This window comes from Pinus tabuliformis, chromosome 1_2, assembly GCF_031772625.1.
Source record: "Pinus tabuliformis cultivar Carrire ecotype Pingquan chromosome 1_2, CPIR1, whole genome shotgun sequence".
Classification (NCBI taxonomy): Eukaryota; Viridiplantae; Streptophyta; class Pinopsida; order Pinales; family Pinaceae; genus Pinus; species Pinus tabuliformis.
Genome location: NC_142298.1, coordinates 307,873,083 through 307,896,715, shown reverse-complemented (window position 1 = coordinate 307,896,715; position 23,633 = coordinate 307,873,083). Strand labels below are relative to the sequence as shown.

The 23,633-nt window shown below is 36.6% G+C and overlaps 1 protein-coding gene across 2 annotated transcripts in view; it reads right to left on the bottom strand.

Moving 5' to 3' along the window:
• Positions 1–4,645: 4,645 nt before the first annotated feature.
• The window catches only part of LOC149205573 (uncharacterized), a 51,518-nt gene continuing 32,530 nt past the window's right edge, over positions 4,646–23,633 (bottom strand). For both annotated transcript variants that reach the window (XM_089395121.1, XM_089395120.1), the window contains one exon: positions 4,646–5,445. Coding sequence is in view for 1 of the 2 variants with exons in the window: in XM_089395120.1 (XP_089251246.1) it covers positions 5,376–5,445 (70 nt within the window). In the remaining variant the exon portion in view is untranslated. The remainder of the gene's footprint in view (positions 5,446–23,633) is intronic.

The following is a 23,633-nucleotide window of genomic DNA, read 5'->3' as shown; positions in this document are numbered from 1 at the left end:
GGAAATATATATTTTGATCCAAACTGGATCATTATATTATTTGTCACCCATCTGGATGCTTTTACAATGGAAATAGTAGAGGAATCAGCTCACATGACCATTTTACTGCATGTCCCAATTTGGCAAATTAAGGTCATAAACCTTTCAAACATAGTTTCAGGTATCACATGGCGTTTTTTTAGGGTAAAACTTTGTCGCTTAATTGCACCCCCTAGCACTTTTCTACACACAAATATCTTTCCAACGGGGAAGATTTGCCCCAATCAAAGTATGCATGCAAAAGTTATGCCACCTCGAAGTTGACCTTCCTATTTTGACCACCATGATTCGAGAGGATGCCACATTATCCCCCATTATTGTGGGAAAAGGAGCTAGACATGTGATCATGATGAATAAGACTCTAGAAAAGTCAATATTTTAACTCTAGTTAACAGTTGAAGGAATCAAACTTAACCACTAGTTGGCTATCGGGTTGTGTTATAACTAGGCCATTGAGGAAAAGGGCTTCCATTCTCTTTGATTGCATTTTATTCCATAGATGAATAGAGAAGCCAAGACTGGATACAAAGAGAAAATTGAGAGGGTTTGTGCAATGTAGCTGCCCACAAGCCACGGGTCTCACTTCTTTGTACTTGCATCCATTTCCATTCAAAGAAAAAGAGAGCAGAGCAGCCTAACCTTCTAGTTGAGTTTTCACTCGAAAGGGTTTCCCATGGCATATCTTGTGTTATTATGGTTGCGAGTGATTGTATTATTGTTTGTTCTCTATTTTATGTATTTTGTATATTACATGCACAAAACAACAACTTAGTGAATCCAAAAGTCTAAGGAAAATAGCCCTCATAGTATAGATTTCAGATTTTCAATATAAATTTATTAGATCTGTTGTGACGAACTATCCAGAGGAATATCCATGGCATTTTACAGATCATGCATGTATTGGAAAAACTTAGTAAAATGATCTAGACAAGGTCATCATTAGGATTTACTTTGATCCAAAGCTAAGATACATAGGTACATAATCAATGGAAGCAAATATGGGATTGTTTATTATGAAATGTGTCACATAGATGAAAAACAAAAACAAAAAATTATACACAAATTGCCTCGATATAAATTAAAAGTCAAAAATCTTGAGATACCTAATAAAGAACTTCAATATCATGTACTTGTTCTACAATGTACATTAGAAGAGTAATTGAACAAGGCAAAGGCACTGGTAAAAAAAACATCATAAATAGCTAGTCAAAAATCAAGCACCAAGCAAACCAATGTGACCCAAAATTGCAACAAGGTAAGAAAAAACGGAGAGTTCTTAGAGATAAATCGAGGAATATTGACAATTTTTTATTAAACATGAACAAGGAAAACACTTGTATTCATTTAGGTTAAAACATTCAAATACTTGTATTCATTTAGGTTAAAACATTCAAATGTAAGAAAATCTCAATTCAAAAGATCAACAAAAAGACGTCAAGTAACCCAATTGAATCAAAAATATTTTCAAACACAAAAATACAAACTACAAATAAATAACACTCAAGAAATCCAATTAATGATGAAATTCAAGTGTTGTTACTAATGAAATATCAAGGATCCACATAAGCATATGGTGAAGATATAAAACCTGGAGTGACGTGAGAGAATAGTAAACCTAAGATCCAAAAAAATGAGTTATAAAAATATGATATCATCCCTTTGAATACAAAAGTCGTCGCATAAAACAATCAACTTACCAACATCTATAGTACTCAATAAAATGTGGTTCCATAAACAATCCATTTAGGTTGCGTTAATCTCTTCTAAATATAATAATTTTGTTCAAAGATCATATTGCCTTGTGTGATCAACCACGATTCCAAAAATACTTTTTTGAGTCTTGAAATTTTCCAAATGATTGAAGCAAAAACATTTTACGAGGAAAGATTTGTAATGTATCTAAGGTGTATTGCAACTTGCATATTAATATCAAGATACAAACAATGTATAATGATAGTCATAAAATCTTAATGAAATTTTACTATCAATAATTATGAATGTGAAGGGCAGTAGGTGCACGGGGAATCATCCTTGATCCCAAAGGATATCAAGAAATTGCCTATGTACAAGGATTATGCCAGGCCTCTGACAATCATACTAAGTTTCTCTATATCAAAGTTCAATGATATTAAATAGGGGATCAACCAAATTTCAATAATAGGAGCTTTGGATCCACAGACTATTATCATGCCTTTAGGATGTTCAAATTCAAAGAGGACAACTAGGTGAATGACGGAGTAAGTTTGCAATTAGGAATGATGAGGAATCCTAGCTAGAAGCGTTGGATTCATAAACTATTTTCATGCCTTTAAGTTAAGCAATCTAGTAATTTGAACTCGAATCCTAGCTAGAAGCTTTGGATCCATAGACTATTATCATGCCTTTAGGATGTTCAAATTCAAAGAGGACCTCAAATCCTAGCTAGAAGCTTTGGATCCATAGACTATTATCATGCCTTTAGGATGTTCAAATTCAAAGAGGACAATTAGGTGAATGAACCAATAAGTTTGCAATTAGGAATGATGGGAAAAATAGGGGGCATTAGAAATGTCTGTCTCCCATGAAATTTTATAAACCCAATGTTATTTACAATGTGGTCGAGACCTTGCAATGAGTGGCAAACAAGATTTGATTAATCCCTGCAATGGTACTTTACCTAACAGTGGTACTCCACATGAATGTTCAATCAATAACCCGATGAAAATGGGATCAGCGAAGTTGGTGATAAATCTGCATTAGAGTAGCCTAACGAGGCCACAAATTCACATGGAAAATAATGGAAATTTCGGCAAGATTTTGACAAAATCTGGCTGAATTTTTTGCAAATGCGGGTTACAATTGTCAAGTTTCAGGATTTTGGGTGTCTCAGAGGTTCTTGATGGTGTTGAATCCATTTCCACCATCAAAAAAGTAATTCAAACACTCAGCAGTCAAGATTTTTTGAAAATTTTATCATCGAATTCCGCCAAGAAATTTTGGCCTTGGTAGATTCTATAACTTGATTTTTCTAATTCGTTCTCTATTGCTCCATGGCTCTAAGACATTGATTTTAAGATAGAAAAATAAATCCTCTGGTGAAGGCTCACCCACTCCACATGAATGTTCAAACAATACCCCAACGAAAATGGCAGGTTATGTGATAAATCCACATCTAGTCTAGAACTTGATGTTTCTAATCTATTTTCTGTTGGCCCATGGCTCTGAGACTCTGATCTTAAGAGGGCTAAAGGAATCCTCTGGAGAAAGCTCACCCCTGGCTCATTGTTTTAGGAAACTGCTAGCTTATTTGGCTAAAGGTAACCATGGTCAATCCCTATGGTCATTCTGATAGATGCCATTTGTAAAATTCGGACTTGCAAAGGGAAACATGAGGATGTCGGAAGCATAAGGGGGAAATACGGGACTACCTATCTCTATATGTCCAGAATGGGAACCATGGCAAAGAGATTGGGAGAGAAGACATGCATTAGAAGTGCAGCATTTCGAAGGCAAATCACAAGTATAAATTCTCAGGTAGAACCAATTAAGAACAAGCAGGTACAGATTGAATAATCAAGGAAAGCAACTAACAAAGGATGGAAGAAACAGAAGAGAGTGCAAATGGGTTGGAGGAAAAGATAAGGAAACTAGAAGAAAAAAATGACAGTAGCGGAAGGAATCCAATTAGTGGCTCCCCACTATTATTCTGTAGGATCTGATGATCTGGAATATATGCCAGCACAAGAATAAAAGACACTGCAACAGGACTCCACACGTGCAAAGAAGTAAACTATTGGAGCCTAGGTATCCAAGGTTGGTAGCAAGAAGGAAGCCCTCATGAATGTCATCATGGTTTATAAATTGCTTTTTTGGTTAGGACAATTTGCATAGCAATATACAAGCCAAATAGAAAATAGTAACTCTAAAATCATTGAAGTTGGTCCAAGCCAGATAGAAAATAGTAACTCTAATTCTTTAAAGTTGGTCAAAAGCCAGATAGAAAATAGTGACTTTAAATCTTTAAAGTTGGTCCACATAGCAAAAAGCAGAGATTTATTTTTAATATTTTCCAAAAGGAAAAGAATATTTTACTTCTCAAATTATGTATTATCCAGCTAGACAGTTCAACCGCAACGTTATTTTTATACCCATTTATATTAAAAGAAAATAATAATTATAAATGTGACGAGCCATAATCTTTACCAAAAGGCATAACCTGTCACCCTTCGCATGTATTCATACACACCATTGTAATTATACCAAGATCATCATCCACCATTCATTTCAATATTTTAAATATATATTTCATCCATATTTTTGTGAGCTATGTGGGCCATGATTTATGGGCTTTGTATGCAAAATGAATTCTGAACCATCCACTTCATAACATTAGACATAATGATCAAATATTGTGTGAAAATGTGTACAAAAAATAATCAAGTGAATGCATATGTCCATGAAAATGCTCTGATAATTACTCTGCCTGTGTTGAACTTCCCATTGATTAGTGCACTGGATTTTGGCATCCAGAGAATTTAATCATTTCCATCCGATGCATTTTAGTATTAACAATTCCATGTAAAAACATAGATATAAACGTTGATCATTAGCCTATCAAAGCACGTCATAAACCAAATATGAATATCAGAATAATGTTATATTATTTTTCAGTGCATAGTTCCTATGGTCATGCTTGTGGTCGGATCAAGTCACATGTAGGCCTATGGAGATATACTATTATGATCCCTTTTTTGGAGCTTTCCATTTATAAAACACGGTGCTTAGAAAAGAACATGATAGTCCTCATTACATGCACAACCAAAAACAGGCTTGCTTGCAGAGAGCTGTGTTGAGAAATCCCCCAGCATGAATTCACAGGAATGAAAAAAACTGAAAAAACTAAATTAAATTACAAGGGTTGTTCATAGAAGAGTATAGCACCCTGATCTCTGCATCGGAAATGGTGCAAAGGAAGGACACACCACCAAACCTCCAACTCAGGCCATAAAAAACAAGCCAGTATGATGACCAGAATTAAAAACCCTAAATTTGACAAAGAAATCTTCTTAAAATGGCAGCTGAAATCTCTGTTCTTCAACCCTGTGATGGTACCTGAGCCAAACTTTGTGGCTGGCATGCAGCCTATCTGAGGAGCTCTATTGGCATCAACCTTCCTGAAAGTTAACCGTGTAAGCTTTGATACTTTGACAGTACATTCACTGAAATTTGAAATCAAATACCATCGTTGCTGGATAAAAGCCATCCACTGATTTCCTTTCAGCACAGCAGAACATGTTTATTTCACTCTAAAAGCCTTTTATCTCTGGAGCTTCTGCAAAAATTCCTTAATGCCAGAGTTATTGAATAACACATGCACAACCTTGATTGGCTTCTCCCTCATCTTCATCATCCGATCCACTTGAATCACTGTAAATAAGCATAAGAATCTCAGGTTACTGAGTATGTAAGGCAATTCTAAAAATCAAACAATTGAACGGTAACTTTAAAATCAGATGCCTCATCCTTAAACTATTTCAACAAGGAACCGAGCATCTAACAGGTTACCATAATAAAAGAGTTGCAATTAAACAAGAACATATTGTCCTATATTAAATTCTACTAGCAATGCAACACAATTTCAATTTTGCTTTCGCGAAGCTTTACCTTCCCCTACCGGGAAAACAATGGTAGGAAGTGGTCTCACAAAGCAGAATCGAGTCCACAGGCTGTGATGGAAGATTTCTTTTCTGTCTTATTTTCTTATTTAAGCCATGAGTAAAGAAATTAATCATTAAAAGGGTGTTAGGGTCCAACCCTCACCCCTTTATTTATGTTACAAGCCCAATGGGCCGAGTCAGAGTCATAGTTAGTTAGAGGCTCAATAAAGCCCGCATTAATAATTGTAACTGGTTGACCCGCACTAGAGAAAAGGGAACACAGTTAGTTGTAAATGGGCCATAGTTAATAAATAAATTGGTTAACTCGTGTTATGCAAGGGACCACTAGTAGTTAGGGTTTTGGATGTCATTTAGCTATAAATAGTCTTTTAGTCAGTAAGGGAAAGAGCATAGAGTCTTATTGTTATTGAGCTCTGCTCTGTTGGGGGTTGCCCCCTCGAAGAGGCAAGTGAACATTGAATCTGTTTCTGAATAATAAAATACTTTGCAGTTTTTCTCATTTCATGTGATAATTCTGTGTTCTGGGCTATATTTCTTCGTATTTCAGGTGTTCTGGATTTCTCGCAGGTCAAAAGCAAAACAAAGGGACTGAATTGTAAACACTATCCTACATGGTAAAGATTAAAAAATCAAAACAGCAAGTCTCACTCTACATGTCAAGACAAAAAGTAAATCCAGTAAATTAAAGAGAAAAATTGTTGCCTTTTTCTATCCAATAAATTAGAGGGAAAATGTTGTCTTCTTCCACCATTGCTAATACCATTCTCTATTAACCAATTCAAATTACCCTATTCTGCCACAGATTTTGATCTTCCAAAATATAGTATTTGAAGCAATAGAGGAAAAATTGAAAGAAACAAAGATGTCTGACAGTTAGGAAAGGCATGAAGAACCATTCAAAGTCAAGAAAATTGGACACACAAGTCACATCCTTATTGTAAGTTTTCTTTGTTGCAAAAAGACCAATTTATTATCTGGGTTCTAGAGGTTCTAAACCCAACCTTAATAACCATAGAATAAGAGCTGGTTGCTCCATTCAAAACGAGAAGATTGGAGGTAGGAGTCACATCCTCATTATAAGTTTTGTTTGTTGCGACAAGACCAATTTATTTTCTGGATTTTAGAGGTTCTAAAGTTTAAACCCTTGATAACCATAGAATAAGAGATGGGTGCTCTGTTCAGGATGTATAAAAAGACAAGTCCTGTGATAGTCAGAATATAGCTGAGACACCGTGTTAGTAATGTTTACGACGTACTTTGTTAGGAAAATGCAGTTTCCACACCTTGCTAGTAACGTTGGTTGGCACTTTGTAAGAAACATGCAGCTTGCTAAACTGTTACTAAGAGCACAGCCATTTGGTTGGAAACTGAATTTACTCAGAACTAAAGGCAAAGCACTCCCAATTGCATGCCAAGATCATAACTCTGCCCTAGCTCATAGACAACAACTTTGAGAGGGGTATGACTCTGCAACTTTGAACATGCTCCTATAAAAATTAAACATGTCCTGAGTGGTCTCAGAACTTTAATCTTGAAAAAATATAGTTTTGATTGTTCCATATAAAACACTACTTTCTCAATTGGATTTACCCAACTGGTTGTGGAATGTAAGTTATCGTACCCACCCAAGGTCTGTTTTCCTGAGTGACATGTTGAACTCACAATGAATATTTTGTTGTAACAACTTTGAGCCCTGTTCTTGCCCTAGCTTTGTGCCCTAAAGAATCTAAGGTTTACCCTGGTTACGGTTGCCAACTGATTTACCGGTTTCGTCAAGGTCCTCACGCAGCACCAGGTGATACCATACAGGACAAGTGCCCACTGTCACCTCAGCACAAGTCCCCACTTTTTAAGCCCAACTTTCCTAGCTCTTTGGTCTCCTCAAATTGCCCAGAACTAGGGCTCTTCCAAGCAGCCCACCAACACATTTTATATCTTTGTTTTATGGCTTCACAATTGTTGTTCAACACAAAGTGAACAGACCTACAATACACCATCTTTAGTGCTCCATGACAGCCATACAATAACCCTAACTCTGTACATGCTTGCACGCTCTTCTTGGACTAACTTTTGGCTTAGCTGGGCTGATTGTCCACGCACTACAACAGCCCTAGACAAGGGCATCTAAACTGTTGTCCATAACCTATGAACAGACCTCCAAAACCCTTCAATGTTTCCTTGATTCTGCCCACTAACCTCCACTTCAAGACCTCCCAACATTCAGTCCCAACCTCACTCTTCTTTCTTCAATCTGAACTAGGTCTTGGCCTCTTTTCTTCTCTGAACTAGGCTGCATAGGGACAGAGTCGGACAGACTTATGGGACTGGTCTTGCATACAAGATAAATCTCACTAGGACATCAAGAAACTGCTGTCAATAACCCTTATTGAACAGCCCTCCATCACCTAGCAACCATCAACTTGGAGGGACAATCCCTTACCTCTTCAAGAAGTCTTTGTTCTGCCCTGAATACACACGGATCTGAGCCCAAACTCCAAGGTATTCGACCCTATGTTAGGGCTCCACAGTCCTGCCCTAATTCGCCACGTTCAGACTTCCAATAAACAGTGCAAACCCTTCCTCAAAACCTGCGCTTGTTCCCTCAAAGGATGCGGCCATGTTCCATCAACAAGCTAGGCCTTACGCCCCTCCAAAACCAGCCTCACAGCATCTTCAAAACCCTTTTCACAGGAATCTCAGCCCTCCTTTACTGAAAAGAAGCCTGCAGCCAGAATCACAGAGGTATTTGCACAAACGCTTGCCCAGAAATCTCCAAACTAACTCAGCCAGCAACTGCTCCTACACTGCCAAACTAGAACTGGGAAAAACAGAACAAATTGTGTCCTTCCACACTTTGGCTTGCCTCCCTAGGGCTGCGGCTACCTCAGATTGTCTCCCACCTATGATGCATTGCACATGGATGAGTGATCAAATGAGTCTCAACGCTTCCTTCTTATAGTATTCTATGAACGTAGACGTTAGCCCTCAAAGATGTCTTTTCAAGCCTAGGCTGACTTGAAGTTCCTAAACAAACCCCAACTAACATAGGAAAAATAATTTCTTTTCATTTGATCATAACCCTTCATGGTTGCCTTAGATCACCCTTGCTCCTTTAAGGGTCCTCCACTTGCAACAATGAATAAACAATAATTTCTTTGCTTGGTTTCGCGCCCACATCTTGGGTGCAAAACCCCAATGCTTGGGTACACATGCCCACAAAACCCTTTTGTGGTCAACCTCACACAAACCTAGTACCTAGGGTTGTGGAGTACCTCCCAAGCTACATAAATCATTAGAGAACTCTAACACCTAGGGGGAGAATACCAAGCCAATACCTTTCCAAGATCAAACAATCAAGCTATCTCCACCATGCAACTCCACCACAGACCATCTATCATGCGACAATCCATATTGAACCATCTAGGGACTGAACATACACCACCAAAACTTGTGAAGCACCCCAAACATGGTGTAAACACTTTCAAATCAATCTGAAAAATTAACAAAATTCCGACAATTGCGCAAGCAATTTCAAGCCAAACAAGTTAACGTAACAAGGAAGCTACCAAGCATTTTAGGGTCGACTAAGAGTTGGGTGTGAACACACCCTAATTTTCTAGTTAAAATCTCATAATGCATCAGGCCATTCAAGGTAATAAAGTAGAATAGGATTAAGTTTGACTAAATCATTGACTAAAGGGGCGCTTGATCAAAGTTGACCCTGTCAAGCGACACATGGTTTTAAATAATTTAAGCCTTAAATAGTATAGGTTAGTTGGATTTTTATTATGGTCTATATCTGCATGACCTAATAGACACAATGTACCCCTTCCATTGAGAATAGACAAATGTATGCTTTCAGTCACGGGTTTTCCTCTGGAACGTGTATGTTCATGGATTCTAGATTATCAGTGTTATTGGTATGTTAGCTAAGAGCTTTATTATGTTTGTATGTATGTGAATGATTTTCATCTACTATTAAGTACTCTTCAATTGCAATTTTTAATTTTAGTAAGCATTTCCATTATAATTTCGTTTCATGACAGCAGATCTGCACTCAAAATTTAAACCCTACAACTATATCTGAAAACTTCAGAAACACCTATTAAAATTTCAGATCTGCATAAAACAAAACATTATGAGGGTTAAAAAGTGTAGACACCACATATCAAATGGTTCAATCAAACCAACAGTAAATAGATGATAGATCTACGAAAAAAAGATCTAAAAATTAGATCAGCATACTAAACCTGCAGCAGCAATCACATTTCTTTCTATTACCATGAAAAGAAGATTGCATAGCATCTTTAGAAGGTCACACTGCAAAGTACTCTAACTAGAACACACTAGTAATCTCATAAACCATGGCTAGTTATTTGCCCTTCTCTTCTATAGAATAAGAGGAATAGGGAGTTACAAATGAAGATTAACACCCTAGGCTCCAGAATGGAGCACCCCACCATAACAAAGTAAACCCTAAGAGACTGTGCCCTCCCATGAAGTCAGAAGAATAGCCACCAAAAGTTAATGATCCTCATGTGTAGGAGAATCTTTCACAAATAGCCTGTGCCTCATGTTCTAACAATAGGTAAGCACGTGCCAACATGTGCCAAGCATACTCCACACACTTAGCACACTTCTCTATGTAACAACTTAAGTAGTGCACCCCACATGTGCTAAGAATAGGGAGGCACATGAAAACATGTGTCCAACACACTCCTCCATGTAACCCAGCACACTCCTCTATGTAACTACTCAAGTGTGTCCTCCAAGTAATTTAGAAGATCTCCCACTGTGGTGTGCTCTCCCTCCAAGCCAAGTGCTAAACTTCTGAAGATGAATGGGGAGCTCCTCCTCATATCCTAAGTGCTCATACATCTAAAAGAAAATGGGGGATAGGTTTTGAAAAACCAGAAAAACTAACAATTTCATTATTAGGTTATGTTAGTTTTGATAGCTAATCTGACTCACTGGGTTGGATATGTACTATATTGTTGATTCTTCCAGATTGAGTCTATTTTAGACCCCAATAGCTACATAAAAATGAAGTAAAGCAATTAAATTAACAAAAGAGCATTTAATTTACCCTTAAAACTACTTGTGTCATTAAAGCCACCTCACCAACAGGATCACAACCAATAAAACCTAATGTATAGTGCCCTGGAAGAGCAAGTGACAAGCTCCCAAAGGTTAAGTTGGTTTTGGAGATGGGCACTCCACAACAATGTGTCAATGCACAGGGAAATTTTAACATACTTTTTTCTCCTACGCACTTTTAATGGGAATCTTTTGTTTTAAATGGACCACATTGTCTCATAGGAGATCAAGTTGCCTTGAAAGGAAAAAAAAAAAAGGGCAACATTTTCATGTCCCAAGGCCCATTTGAACAATCAAAAGTGACTTGGGAGTTCAAGGAGATCATTCCTATCAGAAGAATTCATTAAATATTTTTTTTCAACTATCATAACTTGATTGGAGCCAAATGCAAATATGAAATTTGACTTGAAACAATCTTGAACATGACTGATATACTTTCTTTTTTTCACATGAGAAATATGTTTATATTCCATATGAGGAATATACATGTTTCATACATGTTTTGGTCCTCGAGGGACTGCTCAGACAAAAAGGCTTGAAGCCATTACAAGAAATACTCATTATGAACTCAACATTTCACATGCACGAATTGAACTCAAGTAAGGAGAACAACAATATTTCTCCCAACCACCCAGGCTAAACCCAATTGACGTTTTAGAAAAATGACATGGGGTTGAGCTTTGATCCACTTATTGTGCACAAGTTATGAGTCCATTTTTAACATAGTCTCTTTGGGTGCAACCACATGTTCAAACTTCAACCAATACCTCAAAGTGTCCCCATGGCTTTAGGGCTAGGCCCTCAAAGGAATTGAACCTTGTCCAACAGTGAAAAACTCCTCACTTTTCACCGTAACATTACCAATATTCTTGTTTTCCAATACAAGGAATTGGTAAATCTAAATCTAACCCTAATTCAGCACCATGACATGACCAATATCCCTGTTTTCCAATACAAAGAATTGGCATATCTAAAATCTAACCCCAATTCAACATTTTTTGTGGTAATTATTCAAACTTTCTAATTTCGTTTTATTACAGGAGACAATACAGGGATTAAGTTTAGTGGTCTCTGATGATAACCCAAGAACACCATGTATAATGCTTGTACCATAATCTTCTAACTAAATTCTATGCCTTCCAATTAGAAGGTTGTATAAACCAATGTTGCAAAAGTAGGACTTGGGAATAAATCGACAAGGGTCCGAAAATTAAAAAAGTCGTCAAAGTCAGGAGAAAATCGAAAAAAAATCAGCAAAATTTAAAAAGTAAAAAAATATTCATTTTTCAGTTTTGAAAAACTCGCGATTTTTACGATTTAATCTCGATTTTTACAATTTAATCCTGATTTTTACAATTTAATCCTGATTTTTACAATTTAATCCTGATTTTTACGATTTAATCGCAGTTTTTATGATTTAATCCCAGTTTTTCAATTTCGGAAAACTCTGCCGATCAAATCATCTGGTTGGAAAACTCACGGTTTGCCGATTTTATCAGGATTTAATCCTGACTTTGGTAACTATGGTATAAACATTATTAGAATTCCATCAAGAGAAGCCATTAATACCCAGAGGTCAAGAGTGGCATATAAAAATTTCAAGCAATTTGTATCCATATATTAAAATACCACAAGGGGCCTTTACCTCTGCACTGTAAGGGGTTTTTACTTCCATGTTTGTTCATCCATTCTACAGACCGTTTGTAAATCTTTGAGTTATTCCATGGCATAGGATCTGCCAAGTGCAAAAAGGAAATTGGATGCCTAAATGCTTGAAGTGATTAGGTCCTTGCACTCTTAGAATGTTCAAGTTGAGGAGTAGAGGAATCTAACATATTGTTATTTGTCACAAAGCCTTGACATTTGTAGTAGGTTGCAGCTGGAGGTTTGTCTTCTAATGTATATGAGCCATATGATCTGATTGACAAGGCCAAAGATGAATACTGTCTGCTGAGCCCTCAAGTTGAACAGTTCTACCAGTGTACTTGTAGGTGCAAATATTATAAATTGTGCAAATAACTATATATGTGCAAATAACCATCTATGAGTACTTTTCCTTTAGGGAACTATAGCCTAGAATGAACTGATATCATGGGTGATAATAACTAACAATTTCTAAACAATATATGTTAACGAATACTTTGTTTTCCAACATTCTATATTTTAAAACATCTCAGATAGAAAACACTCAAGATCTGGATGTGTGGCAGAATGAAAAGAAACGGTTTCTGCTTTCGATTCAAAATTGTGTCGAATTCGGACCAACAACTCCTAATAAACAAATAAACTAGAGATAATCTCTTTGATTTCCATGAAACTTGATTGCAGCTCCTTCCACACTAATTTAACACAAAATTCAGAATTTCCAAAGGTTGACAGAGTGAAAACATGGAAAAAAAGGTTTCTTCATAATAAACTCTATAATCAAGTTTCTTGTGGCAGGGATCTAACTAGATCTTAATTCAGGAAGAGCAATCATACCACCAAAAAATAAATTACCATAGAAATTTTCAATAATTCTGGACCAATCATAGCATGTGATCCCATATACTAACAAAATAAACTAATATGATGTACATCAACTGATATGCCAAACTATTGCTCTTACACTTCACTGGAATAATTGGATAAAGGGTGATTAAACAGAAATAAGGCATGATCCACAGTAGGACAGTATAAGAAGCATCAAATATTCAAATAATGCAACGCTTCAGATGAAAGAATAATGCAATTACAATCATACAATCAAGAAAGTACAAGAACACTTTATGCATCCTCCAAGTTACAGAACAGAGATAGCCTGTTTCAGGATTTATGCTAAATTACTGCCCCTGGACATCAAGGGCAACTTCTGGTAAACCAAATCTAAGGTAAAAGCCTAAAGGTATAAAAAATTCTGATAAAGTAAACAGAACTTCTCTCTATAGAGACATGGCAGAAACCTAAAGAACTTCCTTGAATACATCATAAATTATTTGAACCTCAGGAACAAAAATTCTTAAAGAGAAAGGATCTGTTCTGATCACATTCCTCATTTCTGAACTATGTGCATAACTGCATTCACAAAAGGGAACAACAAGCTGATTCTGGCTTCCAATGTAAAGTAAGTCTAATTTCCATCATAAAGGAAATAAGGTGTTGGTTTTGCATATTGGGTCTGAAGTCATTGAAGCAAAAAGCACCCTAAACACATCATTCCCCAACACTTGCAACTATGAAATAAATGAAAAATAGTAACATATGATTATGTATAGAGACTTAAAAAGAAATTCAGAAAAGAGTTAAAATCGAGCAAAGATAAATTAAGAAATTTCAATTAACAGCCACAAGATGCCTGCAACCTTGTAGTCAAAATCAAGTGAGATGTTAAAATGGAGGCATATAAATCTTTGAATACTTGTGAGATTAGGCTGCCTCGTCATCTAACCATACTAATTTGATGTCCAGGTGAGATTAGGCTGCCTCATCATCTAACCATGCTATTTTGATGTCCAGGCTACCACCAAGTCAATATCTCATTCTCATAATTAGTTTATGCCTAAGTTGCACGATACGGGGAAACGGGTACAAGTACAAAACGTGACCCCCCCAAATTTGGGGGGGTCATATTACGACATTTAAGAAATATGTGCAATCATAAAGCATACATGATACATTATAATTTATTACATTATGATTAAATTGTCCAATGTCAATGCATAAACTATAAGTCTCTAAATTTACATCACATTTACTCATGAATGATCACATAATGAAAATAGCAATATCCAAAATCAGCCACAAGAAATTTCTAATTTCTTGTCTTGTGCTTGATTGGGAGTCTCCTCCTGCATAGTCGAACAGCCTTAGTGCTCTTGATTAAATACAAGTTCTATACCCTAGTACCCTAGGTGCTCTTGATTATTGGGAGTCTCCCCTACATAGAGGGCTTGGTTCTCTTGATTAAATACAAGTTCCATACCCTAGTACATGACAAAATCCAATGGAAACATTGCAATTCCCCCAATCCTGAAATCCTGAAAAAATGATAAGTTTGCTGGATTTTGAGTGAGATCTAAAATTCTACTTTCTCCATATGAAATCTAATGAGAGCGAAACCACTCTCAAACATCCTGAGTCATTTCATGGTAAGTGACATTCTCCTTTATCTTTCATTTTCATCCTTTTACTTTAAGAATTTAACATTACCATGAACTGCATATCAACACTAGGGCCATAGGCTTGAACATTAGGCTGCCCCACTCAAAAAAAATTGTTTCCAATCTTCAATAGCTCCCTCTATCACTCCTGAATTGGCAGGGAGCGAAAATTTAAAAAAAAAAAAAATATATATATATATATATATATATATATATATATATATAATAAATAAATAAATAAATTTACAATAAACAATAAAATAAAAGAATAATAATAATAATAATAAAAATAAAAAACTGAGGAAAAAGTCACTTTATCGCTGAAATGTGGTTGTACGACCTGGAAACGTGTTTCAGGCCATACTGGGCCACATTTCCCCCACATGAAACGTGGCAGTACGGCCTGAAACGCATTTCCAGGCCGTACCAAACGCGTTTCCGTATCATTTCTGCCCAGAAACGGGCTCAAGCCCAGCGTTTCCTGCAACATAGGTTTATGCCAATAAATTTCCAAATGAGTACTTCAATGTCAGTCCTACTAGTCCATCTGACTTCTTGACTATTTTTCTCACTGGCACAAGAGCTTATATCATAGTTTCACAACTTTCTGAAACAGGGAAATGAGTGTGAGAAGCAGCCACAGAAGACCCCCAAATTTCCAAAGGACAGCAAAAATTAGTTTAAAAGATAAAAATATCTAAATAAATCCGAAAATATGCAAACTTCCCAAACAAATTCTTCTATAGGAATTTTAAAAATTTACAAGAATGATGAAACAGAAATAGAAATTTAATTCATGAACCAAAAACCAATGTCATGCTTGATTCCATAAAATGTCATATTAATATAAATGAGCAAGTACATAGTCCAATTTCCAAATGATAATATGCACAAGGGTCAAAATGCAAATGCAATGCACTTGAATGTCAAACCAACCAATATGGAACCAAACAGCAGTCTGCAAAGCAGCAGCTCCAAATCAAGATTGCCAGAAGCATAACCTCGTCAAACCCCAACTCCAAAAGCTTGGAACAATGCCCCGCATGCTGCCTAATGGTAATGATAAATTCTTAAAGTATAAAGTAATTTTTAACATTATTATTAATTGTTTCAGGATGTTTGAGAGTGGTTCCAACCTCATCGGACTTCATATGGAGAAAATAGAATTTCATATCCCATTCAAAATTCAGCAAACTTAACAATTTTCAAGATTTCAGGATTGATGGGATTGCAACATTTTCAGTAGATTCTATTATGTATGCAGGTATGTGGTTGGCATTTAATCAAGAGCACCAAGCCCTATATGTATCCTAACGTTGGTGGTGTTGACTGTTGAACTCCTTTGTCACATCTTTAGCAAAAAATATACCCTTCACTCAAACCAAAATCATTGATCAAGCATGTTAAGCTTTTCTTACCATATTTAAGGCTTGGATTAGGCAGTTTTATCAAAAGTTGGTGTCAATTGACGTCCCTAGAGGAGTGAGGTAGAGGTAAAGAATGAAGGATGATACTAATAATGAGGATCTCGATATAACCGATGGTGGAACATTTCTTGTCAAGGAGTGGTGGAACATGCATAGTGGTGCTACCCCACATCTACAACATCTGGAAACATGGGTGCTTTCACAATTAGAGAACACTTTTTTCTGTAGAGAGGCATTTAGCAACTAGCTCAATTTATTGTTTTGGACCTTTCGATCTCCATACTTCGGCGTGCAGATGACCTATTTTGCAAACATAACTATTTGGTCATGTTATTGTTGACAGTTGCTAGATAACCTATCTCATTCCATAAGTTATTGGTCATTCTATTATATGGCTTAAACATTTGTATGTTTGTTTATAATTGATAGAATCTAGATTCTAGATGATTGATGCTCAAATGATTAATCATTAATGTACTATTCATGACATTTCTATCTTCATTGCTGTACAAATATGCATGTTCTCATATATTCAGCAACTAATTTGGCATTCTGCATGTCCTTTTTAATATAAATGCAATAATATATATAGAAACAATAGATGCTCCACTCCCGAGGATTTTTGCAAAATGGCACTCCTGATGCTCTCATTCCACTCCACACTCCAACCTTGCTCCAAACACCAATCTTTCTGCCTCCAAACAGCACTCTCTCTACCTCCAAAAGATGTAAAAATAGAACAGCATGATTTCTTCTTCTGGACGGTACATTTTTCTGCCTCAAAATGCACTCTCTCAGCTCCAAAAAGCACTTGTCTCACCTCCAGCAGATGTAAGAATGAATAGAAATTACAGAAGTGTTTCCAAACAATGTTATTGGAACTATTGGAGTTCTAAAAAGCACTTGTCTCAGCTCCAGCAGATGTAAGAACGAACAGAAATGGCGGAAGGGCTTCCAAACAATGTTATTGGTCAACTTAATGTCATTGACCAACTTGGGCCATAATGCACCCACACATGGCCATCTGGACACCAAAACAGGTCTGTTTCGAAACCTTTTTGTGGCATCGTACTTGGGGACTCCTAGACATTCCCAATTTTGGATGGGGGTGGCAAAAGGATGGGAGAAACATCCCCAGCGTCCACATCCCAATGGGGGCATCCCCGGCCCATCAGGGACATCCCTAACCTGTCCACCAATCCCTGGGATTGGGGGGAACTTTGGGGACAGGTACCTACTGTGCAGGGAGATGTGCCTGTCCCCAGTAACTACAGTTTACTATAACCATGCAGATCAGGGACATCCCTAAACTGCCCACCAATTCCCTGGGATTGGGGGGGACTTTGGGGACAGGTACCTACTGTGCAAGGAAGTGTGACTGTCCCCAGTAACTACAGTTTACTAAAACCATGCAGAAACATTAAAATAACAGCCACCCTTCAATTCTGTGGAATTTATCATAAATTGTTAGAAGGGAGTGTTTTAAATAGGCAGAATACCTTGACTTCAGAAATCAAACAACGGAACTTCCAATCTTTGAGGCACCAATAGGATAATGATGGAATGAATTTTTTTCAAAAAAATTGGATGATATTTGATTTCTTTAAGCTTGGCATTGATGCCCCTGTCCAAATGTAACTATGGTTTATACAATAACCATGCAGAAACATTAAATAACAGCCACCCTTCTATTCTGTGGTATTTATGATAATTACCAGAAGGGAATATTTAAAATAGGCAGAATACCTTGACTTCAGAAATCAAACAACCAAACTTCCATTTTTTGAGATATACCAATGGCAAAAGTTCCTGCTTAGATTATGGTATCCATATCCTATGTGTACTCCAGAGTCTAAACTCCTTAGATACGTATCCCAGCCAAATCCTTGTGTCAGAACGTAGCCAAACTGTACCCGCTGCCTAGAACCCTCTTGCTGACTACATACAATTCTTCTGCCAAATAAGATACCTTTATAGCCCTTCAAATCTTGAAAAACATCTCAGCTACACGAGAATACATTCAAATCAGAAAAATGTCCATTTTCAGCAACTACAAAACTTAATAACAAATGCTTTTGTAATCGAAAGACTGTCTTCAAAAAAAACAAGTTAGTGACCTTGTGGAAATATACTTAATAGGCCTAAATTTTGATTAAGCTTCAGGAGGAAGCCATGGTCCTGCAGGGTATGGAGGGATTTCCAAAAATAAAGAGGATAGAAGCCTTTTATTTTATGCCAAGTTTTAGGCCAAATGACCAACAACAAAGCATAGGTGAAAGTGATTCCTTCAGAATTTGGAAATCGGGTTATGGTAATCCTTAAAGATTTTAAGAACCTAGAAGTCAAAGGGGGATTTAAAAACTAATTATCTCCCTGTAAAGTAAGAAAATTCGGAGGAAGAGGGGCATCAAAGCCAATGTGTGACAACTTGGACTCGGGTTTGAAATCAGCCAAGGGTTAATTTAAACTCAGAATGACTTGGACCAATCTGATTTCAATTACTCAGTTTAATAAGAAATACATTAAAATATTTAAATTTTAAGATATTTTAAAGATTTCAAACCATCATACACAAAATATGCAAAGTTTGCTCATGCATATACCATGTACGAATGAATATATCAAAAAATTTCAAAATGGCACCAAGTGGAATACATATCAGCAACAGAAAACATAATCAATGATGCTCTAAATGGCCTCTAGACTCTAGAATTTTAAAAACATGCTTCAACCATTTTCTTTTGCCTAGCCTTGTCTTCTTCAAATTTTGCAAGCTGATTTTGCAATTCCAATCTAATCTGTCCAAGCTTCTCTAATGGAGTCCTCTAATGGGCTGGTTTAGTACCGGACTGGCCAAGTCATGATTTGACTCGGCCAATTCAGTACCAAACAGGTCCCTCGAACCAAGTAGATGGTGAAGTTGATACAGCCGATAGTCAACTCAGTCGAATAGACTGAGTCCAAGTTGACTCAGACCGATCTTAAAAACACTGATCAAAGCCAAACTTAAAGCAATCAAATATCTTTCAAAAAAAATTTGGAAAAAATTCATTACATCACATCAATCATCTTGGTTATAAAGTGATAAACAAATTAGTGAAGGAAGATCAATATGATCCCTGTGATTATAAGAGCGAGTTTGCAGGTACAGAAATGCTCAATGAGAGAGCTGTGAGGCAAATAGCAGGGGTGGTCTCTTTATAATATTTTGGTAGGGTTTAGAAAGGTTTTTAAATAAAAAAATTGAATTTTGCAAGCTAAGCTTGCCATGGTGGGGTCTAGTATCTACTTGGCCAAGTAGGGCTGGTTTGGTACCGAACTGAAAAAGTCATGCTTTGACTCTGCCAATTCAGTACCAAACCAGCCATTTGAACCAAGTAGATGGCCGAGTTGGTATGGACAACAGTCAACTTAGCCGATTTGACTCAAACTGAATTTTAAAACATTGATCAAAGCCAAACTTTAAGCAATCAAATATCTTTCAATTTTTTTGACAAAAAATCATTACATCACATCAAACATCTCGGTTATAAAGTGACAAATAAATTAGTGAAGTATGCTATCTATATGATCCTTGTGATGAAAGTGTAAGTTTGCAGGCACACAAACCAACAATAATGGCATCATTCCTCTTGTTCATGACTTGGTAAAAGAACATCTTAATAATAAAGTGGCAAACGAATTAGTGAAGGAAGCTATCAAAATGATCCCCTATGATTATTAGAGTAATTTTGCAAGTACACAAACAACACTGATGATATCAGACCTCTCATTCAAGACTCGGTAAAAGAAGATCTTAGTGTATAATTAGCCACATTCTAAGTGATCATTCCTCATCATGATCAAGTCTGGGGTATGTGGACTAACGGATAGCATTTTTAAGTTTGGATTTGGATGGCCACTTGTATAAGTAGGCCCTTTATCAGGGATGGTATTTTCTGCTCGAGCTTGAGTCTACTCTATTTTGTCCAATGAAAGAACAAGAGTAAACATTGCCTCCATATATTGTTCTCTATCCCCCGCCATATTTTGGTTTCTTCAACCCCTATGATCTCTCCAACTTCTTAGTACTTATTGCAATGAAGGAACAAGAGTAAACATTGCCTTCAAGTATTCTTCTCCATCCCCTGTCATCTCCCAATTTCTTCAACCCCTTTGGATATCTCCATTTACTGTCTTTTACTGGTGTGTTGTTTTTTGGAACTTTGAATTCAGAGTGTCAATTTAGGATCTTGATTTTATTTTCCTGACCATTTTATGTCAAATTTTGGTTCCCTCATCCATCTTATCCTATTCATCTAGCTAGCAGGGAACTAGTGAATTGACCTTATCTCTCAATTTTATGTTCTTGTCTTCTTTTGGTGTGTAAAATGTGTACATGTATGCAATTCACCTACAATAGTGATAGGTCAAAATTGCAAAGGGATCAAATGGAGACTGAAAGGAAAGCCAGTCACTCCTGTACAGAGGAGCTCAATACAAGATCTCGTGAGTGTTTTAAAAATGAAGTAATTAAGAATTTGCAAGGCTGGGAGTTTGAAGGGAGCATGGAAAGCAGTGGGATAAAATGCCCTGTCAATCCCTTTTCTCTATCAGTAGATCATGTGTTTGTGCAGATGGGGAACATTTTCACTTTTGCAACAACAATAAACACTGGTATCAAAAGCAATCTTATTGGCTTTCAAAAAAATAAGGAGAGGATTCTGAATGGTAGATTATGGAGGAGAGATTGAACTCCGATTGACAAAAACTAATGGATATATAATGAACTTATTTCCAACCAAAGCCAGGATCAACCAAATGTGAGAGGACATGGACTTTAGTGAGATTTTATAAATTATTATATATATATATATATATATAGAGTCCCAAAAGATGAAACGGATGCTTTTCGTAACAGCTTGGACTCTGAATTTGTTTATAACAAAACCTCCTACATTAAGAAGGTTTGAGAACATATTCCAAAAAAAACCTTGATAAGTCAATCATTTACCACCAAGAGCTCAATTCTTGGTTGTTGGATGAAATAAATTCATGCCCATCAACAAGAAGAGAAATGGGGCAGACTCCAGCAAGAATTGGTTGACATTATCTATTTTTCTTCTTTTCATCTATATTTTGCTACAATCATGCTGTATCTTAGGTTTATGTTTGAAAGCAATACAAGGTTGATTATTATAGCCTCAATTTTATTATGTGCAAATTTGTGTACTAGCTTTGCCTCAAAAGACATAAATATAGGGTCTAACACTGATAAACCATAGCTTATTATGGTTAAATGTTATGTTACCTCCCAAGTTCTCATTAGGTGCAAAGTGCCCTAAACACATGCATGAAAGCCCAAGGGATAAGTAGGCAAGCCACCACTATCACCTTAGTGGTTTTGCCTTTCTCACTTTAGACTAGGGATGGATTTAGTCAAGGGGAGCTTCCCTATGGTTAACTAAGCTCAATGTCCATGATATAGAATCAAAGCAAGAGAGAGCTTAGGAAACAGAAACAATTTTTGGAGATTTTGTTTTTTTGGATAGTGGATGAAAGAGAAGATCAATGCTTTACTTTGGTTGGGCTATGGGGCCAATATGCAACCTCAAGGGGGCGATTAGCCATAAGATCTAAAGGGAAAATTGGGATGTCAACACTCAAAACAAGATTCAAAGAGTCCTAGATTTCAAAAGCCAAATATCACATTTTAGAAAGGGAAGGGTCTTCAAGAATTGAACCACTTCCAAATCAATTTGAGAGTGTTTTTGCCCAAGAGATTGAATGTTGCTTTTGTTCACGAGGAATAATACAGCAAGGATTCTTTCACTTTAAAACAATGTAACAAAGATATTTTACCACCTCCAACATAGCAATACCACTCCTCTATAGCATTGTAATGGACTAGGTTAATTTTTGCATTAGGGTTTCATAATGATTAGGGTTTAAAGCAAGGGTTTCTTAACATTTGACAATCATATCTGATGCAAACAATGTATTTTTTGGTACACGGTGTCAAATAATTGTAACACTGTATTGAACAGAACGTATAACCCAATTCAATACAAAGTAATTCATACAATGCAATCTTCAAAACAAAACAATGTATGTATATAGATTAGCCACAATTCATTGTTCAAAGATCACTTTAGAGCATACTTTAATCATAGACCAAATTCTATAGAGCGAAGATCGATTCAGAAAAACCCTAACCAAAAAATTGTAACCTAAGTCGCTACAAAAGTTACTTTAGACTTGGAACTATCCGTTAGCACCTCCTTTTCTCAAGATCTAATTCCCTTCCTTTTTGTCACTATTATGCCTTGCGTCAGCTACAGGTGTCCGAATCCGTGAGGGCTTTCACAAAATTCAACTGTAGAGTTAATCCCAGTGTTGCGAAAATCGGGATTTAATCGCGAGAACGTCAAAAAATCGCGATTTTTTCATTTCGCCGATAAAATCGCCCGATTATTACTAACCTTCTTTTTCAAAAAATCGCTGAAAAAATCGCAATTTTTTCGAAATAATCGCAATTCAATGGGTAAAAATCGTCAGGCTCCTGGACAGCGTGTTTTATAAGGAAAAAATGAATTTTTTTGTCATTTTGAACAGATAGCGGTGTGGTTTGAGAGCTGAGGAGAGGAAGCCTGGAAGGCGTCTACTAGGGCAGAGGAGGAAGCCTGGAGATTTTAGCATCCCAAGCAAGAAAACTTCATCTTTGGATCAAATTTCTTCAGCAAACCATGGTTTCCAGGTATGGGCACCAAATTTGGCCATTTTTTTTCTTGTTTTTGCTTGGGTTTCTATAACCCATTGATTATCAATGATTTTTGAATGGATTTGATGGTGTTTTTTTTTTCATTTTTTGTTGCTTAGAGTGGAGAGAGTTTATTTTGGATTGAGTTGAGATTTTCTTGTTTGTTTGTCAAAAATTCAATGTGTTGTGTCATGTATGTAATTTTTTTTTTTTTTTTTGTAACTTGCAATTCTTAGTGTGCCATAGGTTCAACTTCAAACTTCATCTTACATTAAAACTCAAGAGTTCAACCAAGTTAGAAACATGCGAAGGAAATTGGACCCTCTGTGGGAATTTGGTGAACCTGATGGAGGGTTTGATAGATTGAACTTGTCTTGCAAGTTGTGTGGGCAGCATATGTCAGGGGAGGTTTATAGATTGAAGTATCACCTTGCACAAATCCCTGGACATGATGTAGGGCCTTGCACCAATACAAATGCGGAAATCATCCGAAGAGCCATGAGATCATTGGAAGAATTAGAGCAAGAGAAAGTGA